At 39.3% G+C, this 22810-nt stretch overlaps 1 protein-coding gene across 2 annotated transcripts in view; it reads right to left on the bottom strand.

Moving 5' to 3' along the window:
- The window catches only part of ARMC3 (armadillo repeat containing 3), a gene marked incomplete at its 5' end in the record, with an annotated part of 86839 nt that extends 78993 nt beyond the window's left edge, over window positions 1-7846 (bottom strand). For both annotated transcript variants that reach the window (XM_084868341.1, XM_084868340.1), the window contains one exon: window positions 7799-7846. In XM_084868341.1, coding sequence (XP_084724467.1) covers window positions 7799-7846 — 48 coding nt within the window. The remainder of the gene's footprint in view (window positions 1-7798) is intronic.
- Between the last annotated feature and the right edge of the window lie 14964 nt (window positions 7847-22810).

Below are 22810 nucleotides of genomic sequence, written 5' to 3'. Positions count from 1 at the left end.
GTAGTTTCCATTTGCATCTCTCTGATAGTGACTTTGAGCATGTTTTCATGTCTCTTGGCCTTCTTTATGTCCTCTTTGGAGAAGTACCTAGTCAGGTCCTTTGCCCATTTTTTAATTGGGTTGTTTGTTTTCCTGGTGTTGAGATGCGCACGTTCTTTATATATTTTGGAAATTAACCCCTTATTGGATGGGTCGTTGGCAAATATGTCCTCCCATAGAGTGGGTTCTCTTCATTTGTTGATGGTTTCTTTTGCTGTCAGAAGCTGAGTATAGAACTTGAGTTGCTGTACTGGGGAAATGCCCTACTGCTACCCACCACTGCTACATCCCATCCAGAAGCAGAAATGTTCTCATTACTTTAGAAAGTTCTCTTCTATGTCCTCTACTTTATTCTGACTCAATAGCATCCAGCTATCATTCACCTTTGTTTTCTGCTCTTATGCTTGATGTCTCACCAATTTCTCTTCATACTCACTTTGCCTTCTTACTGCCCATGATGTTCAGACTTTAAGGTTTCTTGATACAGCTTCATTATTCAGCTACTCCCTCTACAGCTATCCATCAGTTTCACTGGGATACCCCCCACCCATCCTCTCTCTGCTTTCACTTCATCGGGTTCCTCATTTCTTCATTTATTATGCTGCTTAGATTTTATGATCTATTATTTTACTAACATTCCTGCCAAACCTTAGATCTTCTGTCCCTCTATCTTTTCATCAAATCAGTTTTCAAAAACCCAAGCCATGAATGAACACTAGTTTTTGCTTTCTTGGCATTAACACCCAGTCATCCCTTTCTTTGTCAAAAATCTTATGAACTATTTACTTTTATTCATTTTCTCACTCTTACTTCGGGTAAGCATTTCCTATCTGAAGTTCACCCTCACTGGCTCACCAAAATGTTTCTCATTAAGGCTCAACAGTGAGATGATATCACCCACCACTTTTTGATAGTTTTATTTCATTTCTAAAAAATTAAGGTAATAAAATATTACTTGAAACTATGAAAGCCTATGGCTCATTTCATAGTCAGGTCTCCATTTTTCTGGATACTTTTTCTTTTTTTCTTTTTTTTATTTTTAAATATATTTTATTGATTTTGTACAGAGAGGAAAGGAGAGAGATAGAGAGCTAGAAACATCCATGAGAGAGAGTCATCAATCAGCTGCCTCTTGCACACCCCCTACTGGGGATGTGCCCGCAACCAAGGTACATGCCCTTGACCGGAATCGAACCCGGGACCTTTCAGTCCCCAAGCCGACGCTCTATCCATTGAGCCAAACCGGTTTCGGCTGGATACTTTTTCTATTGTTTTTTATTCATAGTTGTTTGGGTGAAGAAATTCTGGGGCTTTCTTTTCTTTTCCACAGCTATATTCCTCTGAATTTCTATAAAATAGCACTTAGCACATGGCTCTGTTTCTTTGTTTTACATGTATATTTTAGTGATATATTTTACCATAATTTACTCAATTGCTCAGTCCAAGAACCTTGAAACATCTCAGCTTCTGGCTTTCCCATACCCCACATACAATCCATCAGCAAATTCTGTCAAATCTCCCATCAGCATGTGTCCTCATTCTGGTCACGTCTCACCTTCTCCACAGTTACAGCCTAATCCTCGCTGCCCTACTGTAATAGCCTCCAAATTGGTCTTTCCGTTTTCACTCTTCTTTCACATTAGTAGTAGCTAGAATGACCTTACTTTTTTGTTTTAAATGTAACTTAGTTATTGCTACTCCTCTACTCGTAACCTCCCAACGAATCTCCCATTTTGCACAGTAGAGGGGAAAAATCTGTAATATAGTCCAAAAGGCCCTATCACTGCCACCCCGCCACCTCTGTGACCCACCTCCTAATCTCTTGCTTACCAATCTCCAAGCACACCAACTTCTTTGGCATTCCTCAAACATTAGGCCAAGCCTTAGTTATTGTTGATAGGCTGGGGTGCTCTCACTCAGATATTTGCACAGCAGATTCCTTCATCCCATTTAAGTCTTTTTCAAATGAGACCCCACTGGGAAGGCTTTCCCTAATGTAGGTCCTACTTAAAGTGATGCAGATACCATCACTCTCCATCCTGCATCCTACCTTTTCTTTATGGAACTTATTACTACCTGAATCGTATTATTATTTGTTAATTGAATATTTTTCCCCACCAGAATGGATGCTGCCTTGAGGCCTTAACTTTGTTTTGGTCTCAGGTATATGCCCAGGGTGTAGAACAGTATTTGTCCCATAAACGAATTAGTTTCGTCAGGCTAAGAACCATGTTATTTCTTTATCTCCATTACCTAGAATAAATCTGTGGCATGGAAACTCAATACATGTCTGTAAGGTGCCTCTGGAAACTTCTTTTTTATGATTTTGGCCTAAAGTACCTTAACTGTGTATTGTTTATGTGAGGAGAGAAGATTCTAAATCAGAGATTCATGGAACCATCATTGGGCTGCTCTCAGGACACATTTGCCCACTGAAACTGCAAGCAAAAATTTTGGTGTGATTTTTGTGGGGATAGAGTCCACCATTACCCTTCTACCCACAAAAGGCCCTCTCCCCTGTACTCCCCCTCCAAATCCTTGAGAGCCACAGCTTTGGATCAGCTTTACCGCTTAAGACAGTTTTCCTAGCATTCTGTCAGGTTACCTTCTCCTTCAACCCCCATTCAGAACAAATTTCCCTTCCATTTTCAAACTCTCACTTCAGAGTCCTCTGACATTTCAATATTTTTAAAGCTGATTTTCAAGGTTGTGCATAAATATACTATGTTGGAACATGGATATGTCATATCTTCGCAGAATGTCTACAATGCTTAAAAGACTAGAGTACATGAAAATACATTTAAACAACAACTATAATAAGTATCCTTCATCCTTCTTCAAGTGTTTAGAAAACACTTCAGTATTTTGCCACCTCTCCTGGTCATCAATAGGGAAAGATGAGATGGCGTCTGTGACTGTGAGAGACACAGACTACAGAGCTGTCAAAGGAGGAGAGATGGCCATGTTTGGCAGACAGCGGAGAAACTTGGCATGACATTTGTTTCTCCTACAGAGCCTACAGCATTACAGTAATTTTTTATTTAAAAAGGCGCTGAGAATAAAATGATAGCTCTCACAGAATGCCACACAACTAAATAAATAATGCTGTGCTGTAATCACACATCCCATCTGCTTTCCTGTGAGAAACTCACAATCAGTCACCGACAGGCTGGCTGTGAAATTATAATTTCACGCTCTGCACAAAATAAATGATAAAACCAATTATTTACAAAAAGAATGAAAGAAGGGGGAACCATTTTGGCTAAGCTTTGAATTTTAAGCTCAGTCTATTAGAGAAGCCATTGATTTACAGGGATACTTTTATATGTCTGAAGAAAATAAGACTACCCAGGGTACGGTTGTCTAACAGAACTTGGATGATGGCATTGCTGATCTGTGTCTCTGATTCGGTAGTCACAGCCTCATGTGATACTTCAGCACTTGAAGTATAACTAATGTGACTGAGAAACTTAATTTTTTTAATTGTTAATTTTAATTAGCATAATTTTATTGCATAATTTAAGTTTAAATGTAAATAATTACATGTGGCTAGTGATTACTGGATAGAACAAGTCTAAAAAGAATACAAAATTACAAAGTTGAACTCAGTGAAAAGTAGATAAATCATGACAAGTGAATGATTTTTATGGTGCTGGTAAGTGCAAATAAAAAGCCTTTTTTTTTTTTTTTTTTTTTTTTTTGGAAGGTGTTAACCACATCAGTGGTCTCAGATCACATGGAATCAATTACAAAGGAAAAGAGAAACAGATACAAAAAGAAGTGTGAACTTTCAGTAAGACTAAGTAGATTTTAAGTCTGCTAAAAAGTGTAAAGGTTAAAATGAAAACAGCTAATTTGTTTGGCCTCTAGTTTGCTTTACAACATGATTCAAGGTAACAAACATTTAGTGCAAGGGGAGCAAGCTGATAATTACACAGTTTCATTTATGTGCATATTAATGAATTTATATTACATTTCTTACTCATGATGGCTTGGCTTATCTGTGATGAAGGAAAATAAGTCAAAATGAGGCTTCATTTCTAGAAAACAGTCTGAGGCAGTCTCTGACAGAATGTTTAAGATCGAATTCTGCGGCTGATGAAGAAGCTTGAGGAAAAACAAGCCCCAGGAGACATCCCAGTCTTCCAAAGAACTGGGTTTGGTTGCCCAGATGAGGGAACAGGTTTTACTATTGTATGTTGCTCCGATTCAATACTCACCAAGCTTAGCTTCCCCAGAAACAATTAACTATGGGGAGAAGGTGCTGACCCCTTAACATAAATATTCAGTTGATACTTAATCACTGGTACTCTGATTAGAGCAAGGTCACGTTCTCTTTCAAGTTTAGATGCTGTGATTTGTCCACTGAAGCTCAGTTGCCCCTGAAGTATTAAGATAATATAATGCCCATGCTCGTAAACTCGAAGACCTGGCCGCTAATCATGATGGCCATGCACCAGGCCTCCTGGGACTTTAAGGCCAGCTGGTCTTCCACAGCTGATCACTTGTCTCCTTTGATGGTTCAAACTTCTACAGTCCTATGGGATAATGAACAGTACCCTCAACTATGTTATTAGTATTTATTCAGCTCTTAACTAGTGCCAGGCACTGTTCTGAACATCTTACATTGATATAACCTTGCCTCTATGAGTAGATATTAAGTGGATGTCCTGTGAAGTGGATATCACTGCATCCTCACTGAGGTATACAGAGGTTGGGAAATTTGCCCCAGATCATGATGGTGGATGACGGAGTGAGGGTTCAGATAGCTTAATTCCAGAACCTTACTTTTAGCTGCTGAATATCTTGCCTTATAATAAGTATTTCCCACTAAGGTAATTTCTATTAGTAATTATTTTATGCAATCATTCTACAATAAATCTGCCATGTATTATAGCATTACTAACAGCCTTTCAACCAAGCATGGGGGAGCAGAATATACTAGTAGTTGTATTGTTTATTTAATCCATATCTTCCAACATCTAGGCATCTTCTTAGCTAGTGTTCCCTTTTATGAGAAGGAACAGAGATCAATAAACCATATATGCACATATTAATGTATGTTTTGTCAAGAAGAATATTAAGAAAAGCAAAAGGAGTTTTTTTTTCTTTTAAACATATCACTAAGCACTTTTACCCATTTTAACTAGTAGTTGAAAGACTAGTGAAAATAAAATTTGCTGACATGCACTAGAATGTTCATGGCTACACATTTATAACACCCCAAATGAGAAACTACTAAAAATGCCTATCAATGCTAGAATAAATAGGTAAATTGAGGTATAGTCATACAATGAGATGTCATATAGCAATAAAGGGAAAAAATCACAATTATATGCAATAGAATAGATAAATCACAAAAATGCACTATTAAACAGAAGTCAGATAAAAGAGAATATACTTTATGATTCCATTTATATATTTCAAATACAGGTCACACTATTCTATGATGTTAGAGTCATTGGCGGGCATGGGGGATCTCTGGGACACTGGTCATATTTTGCTTTGTTTTTATCTGGGTGCTGGTTACATGGGTGTGTTCATTGTGTAAAAATTAATTGAACTGTATCTGTGCACTTTTCTGTATGTATATTATGCTTCAATAAAAAACTTAAAATTGGGGAAAGAAAGAATATATTTGGAAACAATGATTTTAGGAAATCTATAAAAAAGCAAAACATTAGTTGACACAGAAAGTTTATTTTCTCAGGCAGTTATGTATCTCTCTTGTATTTTATTTTTTTCCAATATATTTTATTGATTTTTTTTTACAGAGAGGGATAGAGAGTTAGAAACATTGATGAGAGAGAAACATCGACCAGCTGCCTCCTGCACAGCCTCTACCAGGGATGTGCCCACAGCCAAGATACATGCCCTTGACTAGAATCAAAGCTGGGACCTTACAGTCTGCAGGCTGACGCTCTATACACTGAGCCAAACCGGTTTCAGCAGTATCTCTCTTTTAAAAGTGGTTTTCATATATAACTTGTACATCAAACCTTGCCTAGACTTTGAAGAAGAATGCCTTGTAACAAATTCCAAGTTCAGATGCCTTACATTGTAGTATTAAAGTATTAGAACTTACAAGACAGAAACATAGTTAAATATTTTAATATTAATCTATCAACTTTTTAGCATAAAGTCAGAGTAGGGGAAAGACGGAAGGACCCTAGGGCAATCGGTAGTCAGGGACCATTGGTAATTGCTGCACATGCCTCTGGCTGCCCCAAGGCTTTTGTGAACTTAGAAAGCAAGAGCTAGATTTCTGTTAAAGCTAGGGTTGGAATGATTTCTCAAGTCTTGATACCCAAGGATTAGGATACAGAGAATAATATTAGAAATACATGATAAAATTACAGAAAGCGTCTTAGACTAATACATCCATTAATAGTCCCTTAATTCTCATTTTAATCCAAAGTGTTTGTCATTAAGTACTATGTTCATGAGTTCACTTTCTAGTAATAAAATGTCAATAATGCTCTTTTGCAGCAAAAGGAAAGGTAATGAAAACCTAGAATGTAATGAAAACTAAGAGAATTTGTTATGTTTTAAGAGTATGTTCAAAGGAGAGCAGCCACAGTGATGAAAATACATCAGGAGACCACAATGCAAAGTTTTCTTAAACCTGGGCAGATAGGTGCTGCCATAGCCTCTGTTCCCAACTGTATTGAAGTGTGTGTGTGTGTGTGTGTGTGTCTGTGTGTCTGTGTGTCTGTGTGTGTGTATGTGTGTCAGAGTCTAAAGGATTCCCATGATTTAAATCTTTTTAGTAATAGCTATGTGCCAGGTAATGAGAACTTTATATGTTTTATTTCATTTTAATTCATACAACAACTGAAATGAGTTGGTTGTTACAATTCTCATTGAAGAGATAAATAAAAACTGAAGTAACTTGCCCAAATTTCATAATTTCATAACACACACACACACACACACATACACACACAGACACACCATTTGTAAGAGGCAGAACAGGGACCAAGCTTTCATTTGTAATTGGAGCTTAATGCTCCAATGCACTAAATTCAGTTTCTTTCAAACTATAAAATGCTGTAAGTTGACTATACATGCTTATTTTTTTTCCATTTGTTTTATTTGAAGAAAATCATACCAAGTAACTTTCAAAACAAATTTCTAAACTAAAAATTGTCCAGGGTCATTTTCTATTTTAAACACCATTTTTAAGTAATTCAAAAAATGTGAAGAGAGAAGATAAAAACATGCTTTTAAAAGACAGAAAAGGGGCTTTGTGTTATAAGGAATGCATTACTTAAGTATTTGAAATAGAAATTGATGATGAATCCAGACTTCTCTCTCCACAGAATTGGAAAAGACAAATCTTCTGACATCCAAAAGGTCATTCTCTGACAACCTTATATACAAATATAATAGCTATAGCATAATTCCCAGTTAATTGTGAAAATTCACTTGGATAATTAAGATTAATGAGAGACTAGCAAATGTAAAGTATTTAAAAGAACAAACCAAAACTATTTATTCATTAGCTTGGCTTATCAAGATGCCATCCACACACTAAAAGCTAATAATTACTCTTTAATTGTGCTAATTAGGTAATGACAATGCTATAAATGTTTGTTTATATAATGTTAGATTTCTCTGACTAATCTTATCATTAGTCAGACTTTGGACTTCTGCCACCATGTACGCATGTATATACTGGTACATGCCAAACTGTTTGAACAATTTATTTCTAAAACTGGTTGTTGATGTGCTACTAGAATACAAATCAGAAACTTACCACATCCTTAGGAGGGGGTTCTACTTCCTTCTTTATCTTCTTACCCATTCTGGAAAAAGATGCAGTAAATGGTTAAAGTGTCATTTACATATTATATATGTACAAATTTCTCAGTTATCTATATCTTTATGAGATCTATTTCCTTTACATTTTACCTAAAAAGAGACTATGAGATACATGTAGAAATTACTGCAGATTGTACAAATATGTTACCTACATCCCTATTCAAACCATGATTTTGAAGGAACTGATGGATAAGATTTTTGGGAATTAGTCCTGGCTCCCAGTTTGGAAAGGAAGAGAATATAGTAGTGACATAACGTTCATTCTTTAGTTTACCATGTAGGGCTTGGGAGACAAACTCCAAGTTACTTTTGAGATCTGCAAGCATGTTTGTCACAAAAGGAGGGATTTTTGTCTGCTTTCTTGCATTGATCTATCCCAAACATCTTGAAGAGAGCCAGACGGCACGTAGTAGACATTCAGCATTTATAAAAATAATTAACTCTGTTTTCCTGGGAGTAATGGTTTTGTGAATTGTATCCAAGATCTATCAACTCCAGATGAACATTTGTGTCATTTTCCCAAATAACAAAATTGTATCTGATGTAATACAAAGCTAAATAAAAACTAATTGAGAATCTAAAGAAATGCATTCTTAGGAAATAGGGATTACTCCTTGCAAAAACACTTTCCTACCTGCCCTCATGTGTCCATGCCTGTGTGGAAAAAGTTTAGGATTAACTCCACCTGGGTACAGAAAACTTTTCAAGATGTTGGTGATTGTTAGAACAACCCTAGAAATTTTTCAAATTTTCTCCAATGGGAGTTTGTGGGATTATACTTAGATTAAGCAATCTCTCTCAGAGGATATATTCTAGTTTTAAGAAAATGACCTACAGTCTCAAAAGAAATCCTGAGAAATAGAAAATCCTTGGAGAGAATCTACAATGTCAGTGTTAGTTCAAATGGCTTATCAAGAAAGAAAAGCAGCTGCTAGCATGAGAGACACTGACCAGAATTTATCACATATGTTAAAACCCACATATTCCTACACATTCATAGGGACTTTTGAAAGACATCTACTTCAAGTCCCTAACTTCAGTTCACATAAATTTCAAGATCTTTGATGGCCTGGACAAGCTTACTCTGTGATGCACTTCCTCACACTATATCCAATATATTAAAATGTTAAAATATACCCACATCCCCCATCCTATATAATAAAAGGCTAATATGCAAATAGACTGCATGGCAGAACAACTGAACAACCAATCACTATGATTTGTGCTGACCACCAGGGGGCGTGCGCAGAACATGGTGGGCATTGGCAGCAGGCTGCAGAGTGCAGAACATGGTGAGTGGCAGCCGCAGCGGAATGGTGGAGCAGGTGAGTGGGGGCTCCAGACCAAGGTGGGGCATGAGTTGCTGTCATCAGGGCGAGCCTCTGGTGGTTACTGAAAATTCTTTGTTCCTGGGCACTATGGTCCCGCCTGATGCTTGCACCTGCAGCCAGCACTGGAGCTGCTGCTCACACCTGCTGCCAGCACCCAGCACCGGTCCCAATCACTTGGTACCATCAGTGGGTGTGAGCCATGGCTGCGGCCCTCATCACCCCTGAGAGTTTCTTTACCTCCCCCTGCTCCTAAGGGGCGATCAGGGCAGCAGCTGCTGCTCACACCCACTACTGATGCTGGCTCCAATCACTCAGTGTCATCAATAGGTGCGAGGGTGGCCACCACCAGTGCATGGGAGTGGCAGCAGTAGGAACGGGGCTGCTGGTAGACAGGGGACTGGGGCTGCACTGGGAGGGGTTGGGCAGGGGTGTGGAGGATGGGCTGATACCTGCCCCTGTACCCACTGCAGCCTCGTGGCCCACAGTTCTTTTCAAGGTGCACGAATTTGTGCACTGGGCCCCTACTTATATACTGTATAATATTCATTATAAACTGTTTTTAAATTTTGTAGTTGAAATCACTCAGCAATCAGTTTGTGCACTTGAAAATTGTTGCAAACTAAGAAAGTTATTTTAAAATGTAGTCAAAATTTAATATTGATGTAAAACATTTAATTTAAAATTAAATTTTCCCTTGTCTTCATATTTTAGACCCACTTTCCCCCAAATCTCAAACCTCTTTCATTGATGCTTTAAAACACAGGCCTTTGTGCCTAAAATGTTTTGTGAAACTATTTTGGATAAATCAAAGTCTGTTCAAATATTAACCTCTAGAAAAATGGGATTTCATAGCTCTTTATAATAAATTCTGAAATAAAGTAATCTTAAATTTAACAGAATAATTCCTTATGAAAATTTGAGAAGCAATTAAGTTATGCCAGCATAAAGTTGCTTTAAGTCATCTGAGTTCCACTGAGGAACTTATATTTCCTACTTCAGGTTTTGAGTAATTGTATGTTGAAGAATACAGAGGCTGGGAGACCCTAAACATACAGGATTACAGTGAGGAAGCTGTTATAAAGTAGGAAGTGTTTAGTTTGTGTTTTTATTACTATATTGTATGTAATAGTTAATGAGGAGAATGTAAAAAGCTGACAGGCCACAGACAAGGAGCCTCAGAGATGATCCTAAGTTGTGTGTGTTTTTTTTTTAACTTATTTCACTTAAAATCAATATGATACAATTAAATTATCTTACTTTATTCTTTGAAGATTTGTTTTCCTTTAAAGCTACAGAGGTGTAGAATTAAGAAAAAATAAATCCCTTTGACTTTTTGAAGCAAACTAAACCTGTTTCCTTGACTATTTTACCACCTGCCCATTGATTTATTTTATTGTACTAAAACACACATAAAATTTACCATTTTAACCATTTTTTAGTGTACCACTTATAAAGGCAATGCATTTCACTATAGAGAATTTGTAAAACCAAGAAGGCCACATGGAATAAACTAAAAATCACTCATAAATAAGCTCTGTGAGTTAACACTATTTTAATATAGTTCTTTTTGTGTGTGTGTGTGTTTTCTACAGTGATTTTACCATCCTACTTGGATTTCTGTCCCTTATTCTCAACTTCCTTTCCTGGGACCATTTCATACTAAATTCTTAAATTAATGAACAGGTTTGAAACCTCTGCCTCAATTTATTGCTCCAATTATATCCAATGAATCAGCATGTGTCATTTAAAATAATAGTCAAAAAGCCACTATAAATTTAGCCAGGCTCCTACTATTGAACATTTGTTTCTAATTTTATCTGACTATGGGCAAGGCAGCAATGAACTTTAGACATAAATAAATGCATTCTTAGACATACAATTTTCATCTACATCCTCAAGTGTTTCTTTAGAATAAATCCCTAGCTGCAGAAGAACTAGATGAAAGTTTATGAACCTCATACTCAACGCATTGGGGATGAAAACAAGTTGGCTTTAATTTTGCAGCTGCTTGATTTTTTTAATTTTTTTTTTTTTTTTTTTTTTTTTTTTTTTAGTTTATTGATCATTCACATCTCTCCTTCGTGAACTTTCAAGTCTAGGCGATCTTAAATATTTTCCAATGGGGAGGTTTATTTTGAGAAGACTTAAAGGGGAGGGAGAGGGCTAGAGCAAGTGGAGACCACCTCCCCGAGTCAAGTAACGGAATCTGAACCCCTCAGGTCTCTTCTCGGGGTCTCAGTTTTGTTGTCTGTTAAAGGGGAGGTGAACAGATGCTTATGAAACCCACTCCTAGCCCAGCCTAACACTGTGGGTGTAGACGAGGGACCGACCACCCTTCACGAAGGGTTCCCTTGGTTGTCCCTGAGGTCCCCACCTGCTCCGGTCCCCAAGTTTTGCTGGGCCTTCCTTCTGCCCTGGGCTTCTCCAACCGCGTGGAAGCCGTGCAGCCGCCCCCTCCCTTTACCTGCCCGGAGATCCCCGCGAGCAACTGCTCCCTAGACTCCGCGAACAGCACCCGCCAAGGCTACTCCCAGTCCAAGGTTGTCCCCGGTTGCTAGGCGACGCCGGGCGGCGCCTGCGCAGCGGAAACCCAGGTCCAGTCTGGGGAGCGCGCTCCGCGGTCCTACGCTCCCTTCAGCCCCGGGAAGAGGGGCCGCTACCTGGGGGGCCACGCTCGCTCTCAGTCTCCAGCGTCCCTTGTTTGGGGACAGGATAGACACTGGGATCCTCCTCTTTGTAGTTGCCAAGTGCCCGAGGATGTAGAAAGCTGTACATGAGGCCGCGGTGCAGCCGCCAATGCTGCCCGAGCACTGGCTGTGGGTGCACCTGGGCCGAGGTGGGAATCCGTGCGTAAAGCCTACCCATCGCTGCGTCCTGCCAGGACCTCGCTGAGCTGCTGACCCGCACTGCCAGCTCCCCAGCACCGAGCATCCAGTCTTTCCCCGCAGAACTCACCCGTCCCTTCGAAACCCTCATTTCTTTCCTCTTCCTGCATTCCTCCCAAAGGGCTAAGACAAGAACCGCTTGTCTTCATCCTCTTCCGCTGCCAAGTCTAATCAGCAGCTGAGTTCATGAGCCATCTCTATGTTGGCCCCTAGTTTGCCCCCTCGCTCCATACTATCACCCTAATCGAGGGCCTCCTAACTGATAACTGGTTTCTCTCTCCTTCCAGGTCTTTCTGCATACCGCAGACAGATCAACTTCCAGAAATCATTGCTCTGGACGTGTCCCTCTCCTACTCAAAGCTCACTGGCTTCCCAAAATAGTCTACACTCATTAACCTGGTGTTCGATATTGGTGGACCTTGAGTACTACACCCCTAGAACTTCAGCCTCTCCTTTGCTTCCAGGCCTTTGCCCTTCTGTGTATGTGAACTCTCTCCTATGCCTTATGCAAACAATAATAAATAAATAAATAAACAAACAAACAAATAAATAAATAAATAAATATAAACCTCGTTTGGTACTGTATCTCCTTCTAGTGATCATCCTATTTTTCTCTTTCTCTTCTTGACCATGACTTTCCAAAAAAGTAGCCTGCATTTGATACTTCCATATTTTTAACCTCTCATTCACTCTTCAAACTATAGTCATCTGGTTTGGTCCCGCCACAGAAGGTATCAAAATCTATTGGCTGGTTTTTGGTCTTCATCTTCCTTGACCTCACTGCTGCATATAGCGCTCTTGATGATACCTCATTTTTGAAACACCATCTTCAGTTTCCTTGATACTATTTGCTCTTAAGCTCTTATTTTCATGACTACTATTTAAGTTTTTTTGTTTGTTTGTTTTGTTTTTTACAGGGTCTAAAATGTTGATATTTCCCAGGGATCTGTTCCGAAATCTCTTCTCATACTATATGCTTTTCCAGGTGACCTTTAACATATTTGTGATTTCACTGTCATATATATACATATATATAGCTCCAAGTCAGACACCAATATTGAGCTTTAGGCTTATATATCCATCCTCTTTCTGGACGCCTCCACCTGCATGTTCACATGCAACTCAAATATCAACATTAATCCGCCTAAACTCATCATTTTCTAAATATAAACATTGTTTTTTCTATTTATCAAGGGGTAATACCATCTACCTAAATACCCAACAAGAAGTCTAACACTTATTCTAGAATCATTATTCTTCATAAACAGTCAGTTATTGGATTCCCCCAAAATCCCTTGAATTTATTCTGACTTTTCCATTTCCATAGCCCAACTACAGAATGTCACCATCCCTTACTGTATTCATCTAACACGCCTTCTGACAGCTCTCCCATCTTCTAGCTTCATCTGAACTTCAATCCATCTTCTCAGGATGATCAGTTATCTTTATATTATAATATGCCTCTCTCTTTTCTGGCTCCCAGTTGCTCCATCGCATACATAATGAAATGCAACAAAATTCTTTTTTTCTTTTTAATCTTTATTGTTGAAAGTATTACAGATGTCCCCCTTTTTCCCCATTGGGACCTTCTAGCCTGAACCACACTCCTACTCCAGACCTTCACCACACTATTGTCTGTGTCCATGGGTTATGCATATATGCATGCAAGTTCTTTGGTTAATCTCTTCCCATCCATCCACCCATCCCTGAGGCCTTCCCTTTGTGATTCATCAGTCTGTTCCACGTTTCTATGTCTTCGGATCTATTCTGTTCATCAGTTTATTTTGTTCTTTATTTTCCACATATGAGTGAGATCATGTGATACTTGTCTTTCTCTGACTGGCTTATTTCACTTAGCATAATACTCTCCAGGTCCCTCTGCTGTCTCAAAGGGTAAGAGATTTCCCTCCCTCCTCCCCCCCCCTTTTTTTTTTTTACTGTTGCATAGTATTCCATGGTGTAATAAGATTCTTAAATTGGCATTCAAGGCCTTGTTCTGGATGACTGCACACTATTGCAATAGCTTCTCTAATCATTAAAAAAAAAAATTTTTTTTTAAATAGCAAATTGCTTGTAATACTCCAAGTATACCATGGCATTTTATGCCCTTCATTCTCCTAATTGGCCTGAAAACCACCTATTGATCTTTCAAATTTTCAATCATGATTTTCTCCAGAAAGTCTTTATTGACTTCTCTAGACATCGTAAAACATTTCTCATTTTATGCCATCACTGTATTTTACCCTTGTCCTATATCTGCTATTTTCACATTATACTATAAATTATTTGCTTCTATGTATCTCGACCTAATTAAGCTGTTTCTAAATGTTCTTTAAATAACTAATACTTACTGAATTCTCATGATGAGGCAATTATAAAGTGGTTAAAGTACATCATTAAATCCCCATAATAACCTTATGAGGGATGAATGAAATAATTGGTATAAGTTCTCTCTCCTGATGGCTGGCAAAGGCAAGACTTGAACCAAGGTCAACTTGACCCTTATAGCCAAGTTCTGAACCAACACAATGTTATAACAAATTGTAAAGAGCTTTCATGAAATCACTAAAACTGCTGTCTTAATTTTTTCCCACAGATTTACTCTTTACTACAAATGTCTATTTATTTTTTGGTCCTATTTATTTTACTATACACAGTTGGATGACTTTTGAGAAATGTTTATAGTTGTGTGACCACTAAGGTACAGAAAATTTCCATCATCCCAAATTTCCTTCCTGCCCCTTTGAAATCAAACCTTTCCTCCACCCCCACTACCCTGGGAACAATGGGTCTGGTCCCACCCACCCCCTATAATTTTGCCTTTTCTAGAATGTCTTATACATGGAACCACACAATGTGCTGCCTTTTGTATCTGCTTCTTTAATTTAGCGTAATGCTTGTGAGACTTGTCCATGGTGTTGCTTGTCTCCTGATTGCGAATAGGATTACACTACATGGATGCACAACATCCATGCACCGGGTGATGGACAGTTGGGTTCTTTCCAATTTTGGACTGTTATAAATAAATCTGCTCTAAACATTTATATACAGGCTTTTGTGTAAACATATGCTTCTCCCTTCTCGGAAAAATACCTAAGTGTGGAATTTCTGGGTCTTATGCCATGTGTATGAGAACTTGCTAAACTGTTTTCCAAAGAAATTATATTTGCACTCCCACCAGCAGTAAGTGAGAGATCCAATTGCTTCATATGCTCTACAACACTTGATATTGTCAGCCCTTTTAATTTTAACCATCCTAGTGGGTGTGTGGTGGTATCTCCATCTGGTTTTAATTTGCATTTTCTTTGTGACTAGTGATAAACTCATTCTCTGTACTCATTCTCTATACTTGTTAACCATTTCTATATCTTTTTTTGTGTGTGTGAAGTCTCTATTCAAATATCTTTTCTACTTTTAATTGAGTTGTTTATCTTACTACTGTTGAATTGTAAGAGTTCTCTAAATATTCTGGGTATAGTACATTTATCATATAAATATAATTTGGAAATATTTTCTGAAGTATATGCCTTATTTTATTTCTTGAAATTGTCTTCAGAGACCAGAAGCTTTCAATTTAAAAAATATATATTTTATTGATTTTTTTACAGAGAGGAAGGGAGAGAGATAGACAGTTAGAAACACCGATGAGAGAGAAACATCATTCAGCCGCCTCCTGCACACTCCCCATTGGGTATGTGCCCGCATGCCCTTGACTAGCCCCCTTGCCAGCCTAATCTTCCCCAACTGTCTCCCCTGCTGGCCTGGTCTCTCCCAACTGCACCCCTCCTGCTGGCATGAATGCCCCTAACTACCCCCCTCGCTGTCCTGGTTGCCTCACACAACCTGCTTGTTCAGTCATTTGGGCATCCCTCATTAACCCTCCTCCCGGCCTGGTCATAGGCAGCCATCTTGTGAGGGCATGAGGGTTAATTTGCATATTACCTCTTTAGTATATAGGATCATTGTGCATAAAACTTAATTGATTTGATAACATTCCCTTAAAGTTTTTGCATCTATGTTTGTGAGGAATATTAGTCTGTAATTTCCTTTTATTTGAATGTCTTTGCCTGGTCTTGGTATCTAAATGATGCTGGCCTCATAAAATAAATTGGGGAATGTTTCTTCTTTTTTAGTTTTCTGGAAGTGTTTATGTAGAATTGGTGAGATTATTCCTTTAGAATTTATCACTGAAGTTATCTAAGCCAGGAATATTTTCTATGGAAAGATTTCAAATGATGAACTCTTTTTAAAAATAGATGCACAATTATTTAGGTTATCTATTATCTTTGAGTGGCCTTTGGTAGTATTTGTAATTAAAGAAATGTGTCCACTATAAATAGTTTGCCATATTTATGAATATAAAATTTTCATAATATTTCTTATTGTTTTAATATCTATAGTATCTATACTGATATTTTCTCTTTCATTATTGATGTTGTCACTTTGAAATTGATTTAAAATGATATATCCATACAAAAACTGCATGTGAAAGTTTATAGCAGTTTTATTTGTAATCTTGGAACCAACCAAGAAGCCTTTGAATATGTGATTTAATAAAAAGTATATCAAATATTCTTACAGTGGGCCCTTACTGGTTAGGTCAGTTGGTTGGAACATTGTCCCATCCACCAAAAGGTTGTGGGTTCCATTCCCGGTCAGGGCACATATCTAGGTTGTACATTTGATCCCCAGTCAGGGTACATATGAGAGGCAGCTGATTGATGTTACTCTCTCACATTCATGTTTCTTTCTCTCTTTCTCACTCTCTAAATCAATAAAAATATATCCTCAAGTGAGAACTGAAAAAATATTTTACAATAGAATTTTATTCAGGAATAAAAAAAAAAATGAACTTTTAATTCACACAACAAAACTGATGAATCTTAAATTTATCTTGCTCAGTAAAAGAAGACAACCTAAAAGGACTAGAAAATGTCCCATTCATTATAGAGTCTGAAAAAAAGCAGAACTGTGGTGATTAAAACATATTAGTGGTTGCCAGGGCTTTTTGGAGAGGAGAGTATTTGACTAGGGCATGCATAGGGAATGTTTAGAGTCATGGAATTAATATGGTACTATAGTGGTAGATATATGATGCCATGTATTTGTCAAGGCCGATAAAACTTTATAGCACAAAGAAGAAACTTTAATGTATTGTATGCAAATTAAGCAAAATTAATCAGGAGGTTGAAAAGTACTAATATTTAATGCAGACTAAGATAAAATAATTTAACTGCATTAAAAATGTATGACATAATCTCAGTGAAAGGGGTGAGGGAAAATAGAGCTGACCTAAATAACTTTGGAAAATTGTGTTTTGACTGAAGACAAATGAACTATATATATATTTAAGTAGTGTATTCTACTTGGTAAGGTTGTTCCTCACAGGGATTTACAAAGTTTAACAATTCTGAAATAGCAGTACATTTGTTTTGGGGTTAATCAAATAAACATGAAAGGCAGCCATGCTACTACCGTAATAAGTAAAATTTTAAAAGATCAAATTATCTGACAAAGGTCAAGAAAGCAGGTTTCATTCATTGAAAATAATAATAATAATCTGCTATTTACTATTTCTACTTATGTAAATATAATTCTGACCAAGGTAACTGTGAAGAATATGAAAGGTTTTGATTAGGAATTACATATAACAGTTTTGAGCTGTAAATCAGGTGTGTGCGTGTGTGTGTGTGTGTGTGTGTGTGTAAAATATTTACAGAAGCAAACTCAACATTTTCATTTAAAAATGAAAAACTATTTGGAAACAGCCCAAGTGCCCATCAGCAGATGAGTGGATAAAAAAGCTGTGGTACATTTACACAATGGAATACTCTGCAGTGGTAAAAGAAAGAGAGAGAGAGAGAGAGAGAGAGAGAGAGAGAGAGAGAGAGAGAGAGAGAGAGAGAGAGAGAGAGAGAGAGAGAGAGAGAGAGAGAAAAGAAAGAAAGAAAGAGAGAGAGAAAAGAAAGAAAGAAAGAAAGAAAGAAAGAAAGAAAGAAAGAAAGAAAGAAAGAAAGAAAGAAAGAAAGAAAGAAAGAAAGACTCTTATGTAGAGGGCCACCTGGGAAGGCACATGGGCAATTTCCCTTAATTATCACCAGCTGAACTCAGGGTGTAGGCAGAGCCATGCCTTGGGAACATGCTTCCCCAAGATGGGCAACATGTTGTTAGCTTGGCCTTCATATCAGCCCAGGTGTTGGCAGGGGCAGGACTAGATATGTAAATCCAGGTATGCTAGGGCCTACTTAAGAATGCAAATAAGTTGGTGTTACTTCCTGGTATTGGGGTATAGAATAAATGCACTGAGAGGGGTCGTCTTCGTTGTCTTCCTGCTTCTCCAGCACACAGAATGGCGGTCCACCCAGCTCCCAGCTTAAAATCTATCTCTGTGTCTTCTCTCTTTATTTCTAATATTTCTCAATCCCTGACCACCTCCACGTAGAACTGGTTCGTTCATGCCTTTTTCTGTGCAGGACGCAGAAAAGGGAGATCCCCGCCATGTCTCCCTGCCATGCTGGCCCCCACTGCAGCAGGCCCCCGCACTCTTACCATTTGCAACAGCACGGATGGACCTGGAGAGTATTTTGCTAAGCAAAATGAGCCAGTCAGAGAAAAAGTATCAGATGATCTCATACATATGTGGAATCTAATAAACAAAATAAACTGATCAACAAAATAAAACCAGAGACAGAAGCATGAAACTGACTGGTGAAATTCAGAGGGAATACAGGGGATGGGAAGGAGAGAAATTAATGGGGAAACTTATATGCAGACTAGAGGCTCAGTGCAGGAATTCATGCACGGGTGGGATCCCTCCACCTGGCCGGCAATAGGGGTTGATCAGGGCCGATCGGGGTCAGTGCCTGGAGAAGGACCACAGGAGGGACTGCGGCTCTAAGGCATGTCCAGCCCCATCTCGCCCAGCCCCAATCAGCCGGACCCCAGCAGCAAGCTAACCTGTCTGCCCCTGGGTGGCCAGTGCATGTCATAGCGACCAGTTGGTTGACCACTGGGTCAGACACTTAGCATATTAAGCTTTTATACACAGAGACTGAAACTCACAGCACAGAGAGCTTGGCACGCACTTTCCCTCCAGCCCCTGGTCTTGGTGACCTCATGTCCTTCCAATGCTCTGCTCACTCTCTTCAGCTGTCACACAAAGTAAATTGCATCGTGTGGGTGGAAACCTTTGCAGGCTCCATGGGTATGTCTTTACTTTCCTGTGCTTCTGATTTCTCCAACATAAGGAGAGACACTCTCATTATCAGGTAACACCATCGTGGTAAGAACCTTGCTCAGCCTACTGCAGCAGTTTTAAACAGGCCATGGATCGCCCTAGAAGTTTTGCTCAGTGGATAGAATGTGCCCTGGGTTTGATTCTGGTCAAGGGCACATTTCTGGTTTTTGGGTTTAATCCCCAATAATGGGCATGTGGAAGACAGCAAATCGATTCTCTATCATCTTTGATGTTTCTCTCTCTCTCTCTCTCTCTCTCTCTCTCTCTCTCTCTCTCTCTCAAATTAATAAAAAATATATTAACAAAAATAAAAATAAATAGACCATAAATCAAACATCGCTGCTCTTCATCCATCCAGTCCCCTCACACGTTCTTTTGTCTTTGCCCTTCCCACCCTCCCCACCCACATACTCTGCTGGGGTCTGTAAAATGGGGTCAGCATTTTTGCTTCAACCAAGGGCTACACTTCTGCATGGCCCTCCTTCCCCACCCATCTCTGTCCCCAGTTCTGTGGGGTCTCTCTCTCTGTCCCCTCCCTCTAAGTTGGTGGGCCCTGCTCTGCCCCTTCCTCCTGCCACCTCCTGTCTGCTGCCTCCCCTTTTCTCCTCCAGGGGAGCTCCCCAAAAGCTGTGCGGGGGCCGGTTGTGCTGGTCATGCAGTGGTGCAGTGCAGAACTGTGTGGGGAGAGCCCAGGTGGGCCTGGGAGGAGAGCTGGGGTGACAGGTCATGGGGAGGAGGAAGGAGAGACATGGAGCCTGCCCCATGGGAGAGGCATCGGGCTCCTTGGCCACCCCCACCCAGCAGCTTTTCTAGCCCCTGCACCTCTCCCTGCCATCTGCTTCCTTTCAAGTTTTGGACTCAGTTTCTCTGACTCAGTCCCACCCCCTTCTCTGCTGCATCCCAGGGACCCTGAGGCCACCCTTGGCCTCAGGTATGCCTGGCCCATCTCCCCACAATGGTGGTACCCACTCTCCTGGAGTAGTTAGTGAAACTTAAATAAAAAGAAGCAGCTCTGAAGATTATAAATTGCACACTGAGAAAGCCACAGGCTGTGGGGGGCTGCTCTTCCACAGCTCTGGGATCATGGGAAGCAGCCTCCCACGCCACCTGGTCCCTCCTCGCTCCAGGCCCCGCCTCTGCCTGGGGTTTGGGCCAAACCTGGGAGCTTCTGATGGCTCTCACCTCACATCTCACTTTGCAGTCCAGCCCACCAGAGCCTGCAGCAAGCCAACCTATCAGTTGGAGCGTCTGCCCCCTGGTGGTCAGTGTGCATCATAGCGACTGGTCAAGAGGTCAAACTCCCAGTGGAACTCCAGTCAAGGGGACAATTTGCATATTAGGCTTTTGTTACATAGGATATGCATAGCCCATAGACACAGACAGTAGTGTGGCGAAGGCCTTGGAGGGGCAGTTGCGGGGTGAAGGGAGTCCATGGGGGGGGGGGGGAGAACAAAAATAAAGGGGACATCTGTAATGCTTTCAACAATAAAGATAAATTTTAAAATAAAAATAGAAAAAAATAGAAATGTAAGAGTAATTTATTTGTAAATTTGTTACAACGTTTTCTGTTTTCTTTATCATAAATATGTACTATAAAGAAAATGTAATAATATTTTTTGCCTAGTCTCATTCTGACTCCCACAAATCTCTAGTTCATCTCAGTGTGATTTATAAATATTATCACTTTCTGAATTTTCCATGTGTGAAAATGTTTGAAAACCACTCATCTGAAGTCTTGTTGACCACCAGCAGTTCTGTTCTGGGTCTAGAGGATTTTGTCTCCAACAGTTCCATCTAGTAACTTGACATTATCCATATATGGTGAGATCATCAAACACATATTAAAAATTTATGAGAGCTATTCACACTTCCTCTAAATCAGTATACTTTTTTTCCTGGTATTAAGGTTCTTGAGCAGCAAATTAGCTATCTGAATATGGTTGGTGAATATGAACTAAGAGAGTGAGAAATCTGATGGATTTTTCTACCCCACTGCAGATATCTGGATTATTACTGACCTTCAGACTCAGCATTTCTCTCCTGGACTCTGCTCCAACCTACATAGTTATTTCCATGGTGAGGAGATCATTTGTCTCCTCATATTAAGCATGTTTTAAAATCGATGTCATTAGGTTCTGTCACCTCATGCACCACCCACAGGTACTGTGATTTTGGAAGCTCATTGAACCTCATAATACTATCATGTCTCCCAGGTTAACAACTTGAGAGTCTTTAGCATAACAAACTTCATTTGATTCAGCAGATATATTCCAGAAAATATGATTCTGAAAATAATTTTTGAAATCTTGTTATACTTTCAAAGCATTTAGTAAAATCTGAAGATGAAGCACTTTATATAGAAAAAGAAGAGTCCTTTGGTAAAGGAAAGCAATTATCTATTAGTTATCCATTTTATAAATCTAAATTTGCTTAAAGTGAGGGGGTACATATGTGTAATATTAGGTAATTTATCATAATACGTTCTTTTTTATTTGATTTGAATTAGTCATGTAAATAAGTGTCATAAATCAATTGAAATTGGTTGAAGATAAATAATAAAATTGCAAAACTTGGGGGGGGGGGGGGGAAACAAAAATAAAGGGGACATCTGTAATGCTTTCAACAATACATCTCCTCAGCCACCGCAATGATTCTAAAATTTTAATGATGGCAAAATAAAGAAAGCAAGATGAGCCAGGAGAATTTCAAAGGGAGTAGTGAAGTTGGATTAGCTTCATGGTTACAGTCTTAGCAATGTAAGAAAGCCCATAAGCAGCATGGTGAACTTTCACCTTTTCTAGAGCTTAAGCACGCGTACTTTGCCAACATGTACTGTAAATACTGGCTCTTTTTCTCAACAGCGGATTGCCACAGGCAGTTTCTTCCACCACATTGTGTTTCTTAAAAGTTATCTGCTTTTTTGGCTGTTGTTCAAGGGAGTTCTTTGCCTGTAAATCCTCTTTATCTGATGCTCTGGTTAAGCAAAATCTTGGCACAATTTCAGTGCATTTGTCTTGTACTGAGGAGAAAAAAAATGAAGGGCCCCAGGGACTGACTCTGTTCTGCAAATGGTCGTGAACCAGTGGGGGACCCTGTAGACTATTCAAAAGGGCAATGCTACTCAGCACCCACTGTGAAAAACAGGATCTCCTCACGTGAAAGGCTGCCACACCACAGAAAAGATCACTTCCCAGCCCGAAGGATAGAGTTTCAAAGTAAACGATGCTCATTGTGTGCTTGGCTCGTGGGCCTTTACAATCAGCTTAACTTGGTGGACGGGGCCCAAAAGTAGCTGTCATTGAGTTGTTAGTCTGGTTTTTACATCTTTGACTCTGAACGCGGCTTCTGTAATTGCACTGTTGAGATATTCACTCGTTTGCCAGAGGTCGTGAGGTTTAAGAGAAATCAGTGTGCATCCCACTTGAAGAAAAAGAGTGATCACAGATGTGCTGTGACAGCATATGCCTTCTCTCAAGTGAGAGGGGGTCTCCTTC

The sequence above is a fragment of the Pipistrellus hanaki genome, assembly GCF_964339955.1.
Source record: "Pipistrellus hanaki genome assembly, chromosome: 1".
Lineage (NCBI taxonomy): Eukaryota > Metazoa > Chordata > Mammalia > Chiroptera > Vespertilionidae > Pipistrellus > Pipistrellus hanaki.
Note: the sequence above shows the minus strand (reverse complement) of the source record. Positions and strands in the feature narration are given on the sequence as shown.